Source organism: Papio anubis, chromosome 16 (assembly GCF_008728515.1).
Source record: "Papio anubis isolate 15944 chromosome 16, Panubis1.0, whole genome shotgun sequence".
In the NCBI taxonomy this organism is placed as follows: domain Eukaryota; kingdom Metazoa; phylum Chordata; class Mammalia; order Primates; family Cercopithecidae; genus Papio; species Papio anubis.
Genome location: NC_044991.1, coordinates 34,978,465 through 34,984,464, shown reverse-complemented (window position 1 = coordinate 34,984,464; position 6,000 = coordinate 34,978,465). Strand labels below are relative to the sequence as shown.

The window sequence follows — 6,000 nt, the reverse complement described above, 5'->3', positions numbered from 1 at the left end:
TTCTTGGCATTTTGAACAAAGAATTGGACAAAACACCCAGCAAAGCAAAGAAAGAATGAAGCCATGAAAGAGCCAAAGCAAGGATTTATTGAAAACGAAAGTACACTCCACGGTGTGTGGTGGGAGCGGGCTGAGCAGCGCCTCAAGGGCCTGCATACAGAATATTCTGTCCCAAATCCTCCAGCTAGAGGTTTGCCATTGGCCACTTCATGCTCACCTCATGGAAATGAAGTGGTGGCCTGCAGTCGGTTGCTTTCAGCATCAATCAGAGGCTGAAATGGAGTTACAAATGTTACACTCTTGTGCAACATCTGATTGGTTGCATTTTGCAGCCAATCAGAGGCTAAGGTAAAGTTGCGAAGTTGCAAAAGAGGACTCCACCCACAATCAGTATGATTGGTTGGGGACAGCCAATTTCCCATCTACCACGCAGAAAAGGTTGGGGGTTTGCAAAGGGAGTAGCCTCTGGTCCTTTTGTTACTTAGGCGTTGAAAGTTAGGGTTTTCCTTTCAATTTAGTTGGGCATGAAACAGCCATAGGTTCCCTCCCCCAGACCCTATTCTCCTGCCTCACTCCTACCTCAGTCTCCTGAGTAGCTGGGACTACCGGCACAGAGCACCACGCCCCCACGCCCGGCTAAGTTTTGTATATTTTGTAGAAATGGGGTTTCGCCATGTTGCCCAGGCTAGTCTGGGTCTCCAGAGCACAAGCTGTCTGTGTGCGTTAGCCTCCCGAAGTGCTGGGATTACAGGCATGAGCCACCACACCCGGCTGCAACTGATATTTAAGTGCTCATTTTGTATCCTGCAATTTTGCTGAATTCACTTATTGTTTCTAACAGGCAGGTGGGTATTTGGGAGGGGGGTGTGTGTGTCTGTGTAATCTTTAGGATTTTCTACAGCCATATTTCTTTTTCTTTCTTTCTTTCTTTTTTTTTTTTTTTTTTTTTTTTGAAGACAGAGCTCCCCGCCTCTGCTGTCTAGGCTGGAGGTATCGGCTGATCTTGGCTCCTTTTCACTGCAGCTCCACCTCCGGTTCAGCGCACTCCTCCTCTCCTCTCTCTCTGCCTCGCCTCCCAAGTAACTAGGGATTACAGGCAGTGCCCACTACCCCCTGGCTAACTTTTTGTATTTTTAGAGGGGGTTTCACCCATGCTGACCTCAGTTGGTCTTGAACTCCTGACCTCAAGTGATCTGCCTGCCTCAGCCTCCAAAAGTGCTGGGATTACAGGCTTGAGCCACCATGCCTGGGCATTTTTTTTTTTTTTTTTTAGTGAAAGCAAGTTTATTAGAGAAGTGAAGAAACAAAAGAATGGCTATTCCGTAGAGCAGCTCCGAGGGCTGCTGGTTGGCTGCTTTCAGAATTCTCTATTTACCTTCAGGGTTTGACCATATGGCTATAGTGAGTCTCAGTGTGGGTCTCTTTAAGACTATTCTTTTTGGGTTTCTTACCTTTTGGATCAAAATATGCATGTCTTTCATCAGATTTGAGAAGTTTTGGGCCATTTTTTCTGTGAATGTTTTTTTCTGCCCCATTCTAGTCTCCTCTGATGTGTATGATTGTTCACTTGACCTTTAGACTGTGTTCATTTTTCTTCATTCTTTTTCTGCATTCTTCAAATTGTATAATCTTTCTTGTGTGCAGTGACTGAAGTTTTTGTTCTTCACAGTCAGCCAGTGACCTGACAAAGTTTCTTCCTTCCCAAAAGGTACTCCCATCCCTTTGTATCTTCTGATAGATGCTTTTGAGGGAAGCTTCTGTAGCCCAGGAAGGCTGAATGCAAGGCAAGGTCTGCTTCATTCCCTAAAGGAACCACTAGACCAACCAAAACCCTGAACCTGTGCTTTGGAGGACAGGGTCCCCACTGCCCACTCTGGCACCAGCCGGATATCCCAGGAGTGCAGGCTGCTGTCCTCCAGCTCTAGGGCAGCAGGAACAGGGGCTGAGGAACAGGGTTGGTAGCAGGCCCATAAGGATCTGAAATGATTCCAGAGTTTTGAAATAGTTGATTGCAGGTGCTCAGTAGTTTCTGTGGGAGCGTCTGACCCCCTAGACCTTCCCGCTCCACTATTGTGCACAATGTCATTCCTCCCAGTGTTTTTGATCATACACAGATGATTCTTGTCTTATTACAGCTATTACAGTGGTAGCTGCAAATGTGCTCTTCTTGTTCTCTCATTTCTTCTATTTCTGTTATTGGCTATTTCCAGTAAAAAAGAGGAACTGTTGCTTTCTTTACAGTAGATTTATGTTAGAAGTCAATATTGATGCTGAGAATAAAGTTTCCTATTTTTGTAATGATATATATAGAGAGAGCTCATTTTATATACATAGAAGTGTATGTGGATAATCTCATGTCTATAATTGTATGGGTATTTTGTAATTATATGGATACACATATATATTTGCTATAGTCTTAGCATGAATATAATTATGTATGGATATAAAAGTCTTTACATATATTGACATACAATAGGAACTTACAGCATTAGCTGTATATGATTATTTATCTTGGAAGCTATAAAAGCCCACCCAGCTTGTAGATGGTTAGAAACATGTGTACAGTCCCAGACACAGTTGCCTGTTTAATGGGGCATGGTAACATTTATTCAGTACTTGCCATCTATTAGGCACAGGTCTCAGTACCTAACATGTTAGCATGCTTAGCATTAGCTCTTTTAATGCTCATAATGTCCTAATTGGGTTGTTCAGATCAGGAAACTGAGGTTCAGGGAGGTGAAGTAACGTGTCCAAGGCCACAGAGCTAGAAAGTGGCAGAACCCACATTAAAACCAGAGACTTTGACAGCACAGTCTGGCATTGATAGGTACTGAGATGTCTTTTTTTAGGAGACCATAGAAAGATAGGTGTTCTAGGACAGTTTTAACATTTGGTATCTTTGTAGTTTTTAGTCTGAAAATCTACTTTGTAGGGAAAGTAAGTATTATACTGATTAACACTTAAATGAGGTATAAGCTTATTTTTATATTTTTGGGACTGGAACAATAAAAAAGCTTCTTAAACCTTATTTGATTTTTTTTTAAAAAAGGGATAGCCTTTCAAACTTGATTGTTGAGATATTTCAGGCCCGTGCCTGCAAAACGAATAAATAGCAAAAATTTTGAAAAATTAGCAAAAACCATGAAAACAGTTAAAGCAGAAGTTAATCCTAATAGCTCAGAACTGCCGGAGTGTGAAGCTTGATTCCCGCTGGCAAGGCCATTTGAAGTAGCACTGAGGTCCGCTCAGCTGGAAGGTAGGCGCCAGCTTCAGTGTTTTATTGGGGTTATAACATCTTTCCAGATAAAAAAGGAGCACCCTCAAAGGGCTGCCTCAGCCCTGTTCTTTCTGGGTGAGCGGGATTTACAGAGAGCCTTGTTGGGAATGGCTTCTTGTTACAGACACTCTGGGTCCCTAGGTGATCGGCACACCTAGGCTGCCTCCGAGTGGTCATGAATCCCTTCTCTGCCCTTAATGCCCAGTGGATTCTGGGGGGCATAGCTTAAATTCCCTTATCACTGTGCATAAATTAACTAAATTAAATGCAAACCAACACCTTGCTCCTCCGGCCTCCAGAGGGCTGCACGGTCCTGCAGAGCGATGGCCACATCATCTGTCTTTGGGGCAGTGTCCAGTTTGCTGGGGGACAGGCTTTTCGCCTCTGGATGAAAACAGGATTTTCTTTCACTTGCTGGCAAAGTTTATGTTTGTATCTTAAATCAAGCTTTATAGCATTAGGATTATTGAGAGCCTACTCATTCCAGTTTCCAAAAATGAAACTAAGAGAAACTGTGTTGCTTTTTATCAATTTTGTAGTCAGCTGCTGAATGCTGACCAGGTTTTCCAGTGATTTTGATGTGCAAACATTTTATGCACATGTGGAATACTGAGTATTAATAATTCAGTTTGCATGAAGAAGAAACTGAAGAGGCCTCTGAACTGCTCAGGTAAACAGTGTGTATTATTATAGTGAGCTGCTTGTTGTGAGACTGCACTGAGGTGCCTGCGCAGGCCTGGGAGCTCCCGGGAACCCGCAGGGGTGTGCAGTGGCAGTGCTGGACGAATGTCTTGGTCCTGAGAGTTCAGGGAAAGCTCCCTGTTTCTTTCCTCCTCCCCGAGGTCTGTGGAAGGATGATAGAGAAGGGGTGTCCTTGCCTCTACCTTCACGCAGAGGCTTTGGGAAGTCTAAACAGAGGGCTGTGGGTGGGCAGCTCACGCGCTGTGGCCTCCCTGGGGAGAGGTGGGCGGCTGTCTTTCTCCCATCAGTGTTCTGTCATTTGCATTGGTTGTATTTCCAAGTAGGGAGGGAGGGGAAGGCTGATTTGCAGCAAGGCACCCCTGGAAATAGGGTTTGAGCAGCATGAGGCTCGGATTCTGGGCACCTGTACGTACATGGGATGGTAGTTCTGGTGTCCCTGGTGGCAGTATTACAGCGTGTAGTGAGTAAGCAGCAGTCTCTGTATGGAGCGCCTGGCCCTTTCAGTCATCGCCTCCTTAGTAGCAGGTTTTTAGTCCACCCTGTAGACCATGAGGCCGCAAGTGGCAGGAGCTGGGACTTGCCCAGAGCTGAGCTGCCTGCCTTGGTCACGCAGGGGCCCTGCGGCCTCTCAGCGAGGTGTGGGCCAGGTTGCTGGTTTTCTGTGGCTATGGAGTCAGCATTGCCAACGTCTGTCTATCCAGGGTTGTCTGCATGGGTCAGGAAGATCCCACTGCTATGAACCCCGTCATGTGACCTTGGCCTCTCTCCGTTGACCCTGGCAGCAGGAGCATGGCTGTTTGTTGACTCCTTACCCCTGCTGTCCCAGCTGATTCCATGAGTGTGCACACAGCTGTGCTGTAGGGAAATCGGACACTGGATTCTGGGCATCAGCACTGCTAGGGCTAGCTGACCCCAGTCCTGCCCATGTTAGTGTACGTTTTGGTAACATTTATCAAGTGCCTGCCGGTCACTAAGGGCAACACTCATGTCATTTGATCAAACACTGCAGGTCAGTGGGCAGGGCCTCTCCAGCAGCAGCTGACAGCCCAAGAGCCCTGGCTGGCAAGTGTCTTCTGCTGCCACCCTGAAGCCCAGCTCCGTTCTCCCTTACCCTGTGTTCCCCAGCCCTGTGCTCCCCAGCCCTGTGCTCCCAAGTTCTGTGCTTCCCCACCCCTGTGCTCCCCAGTTCTGTGCTCTCCCCAGTTCTGTGCTACCCACCCCTGTGCTCCCCAGTTCTGTGCTCCCCAGCCCTGGGGAGAGTTAGGGCAGCTGTCTTTCTCCCCAGTTCTGTGCTCTCCAGCCCTACTGTGACCTTGGGGGGAGGCCGTGTCCATGCCTGGGAGCAGAGGCCATGCCATGGTTGGCCAGCCACACATGGTAGCCTACGACCATGTCTGCCCTGGCTGTGCCCCTGAGGGCTACCCACCGTCTACACCAGGTCCAGGGCGTCAAAGGATTCCTTACTCAGAGGAAGCTGGGGTGAGCTGAGAGAACTCTGGAAAGCAAATGTGGGTATAATTTATGTTGTGGGGGAAGAAAGAAAATATATCACGCAGTATTTTTATAGGACCTGGCAGACTCCTCCCTTCCATGGTCGTCCACTGTCCAGGAGCGAGGCCTTTTCATAGGACCACAGGCCACAGCAGAGGTAGGGGAGCCCACCCCTCTCAGCCCCTGCTTTCCGAGGAAGAAGCTGGACAGAAACAACTCCCCTCGCCTGGCGACCACAGGAGTCCCCCCTCAGGACAGGGCCAGAGGTGCACAGTCCACGCCCATGCCTCCCTGCCCTTCATTCGGCGACACATGTTCATCTTCCAGTGGCATTGCGGGGTTGGGATGGGCCAGGGGCAGCCACCAACATCTCACACCGAGGTGTCTTTCACCCAGATAAGCCACGCTCCAACCCCAGGGAAGTCCCCAGCCTGGGCAGGGCACCGTGTTGGTCCTGTGAATGCTGCTGGGGCGGGTAGAGACTGGGTCCCTGAGAAAGGGGGAGGGAGAGAGACCAAGCGGCAAGCATG

At 48.1% G+C, this 6,000-nt stretch overlaps 1 protein-coding gene across 1 annotated transcript in view; it reads left to right on the top strand.

Annotated features, from left to right (window-relative positions):
• Positions 1-1,280: 1,280 nt before the first annotated feature.
• NINL (ninein like) overlaps positions 1,281-6,000 on the top strand; it is an 85,064-nt gene continuing 80,344 nt past the window's right edge. Inside the window, exon 1 of the mRNA XM_031656514.1 lies at positions 1,281-3,947. Within this exon, the coding sequence (XP_031512374.1) occupies positions 3,911-3,947 (37 nt within the window). The 5' untranslated portion in view covers positions 1,281-3,910. The remainder of the gene's footprint in view (positions 3,948-6,000) is intronic.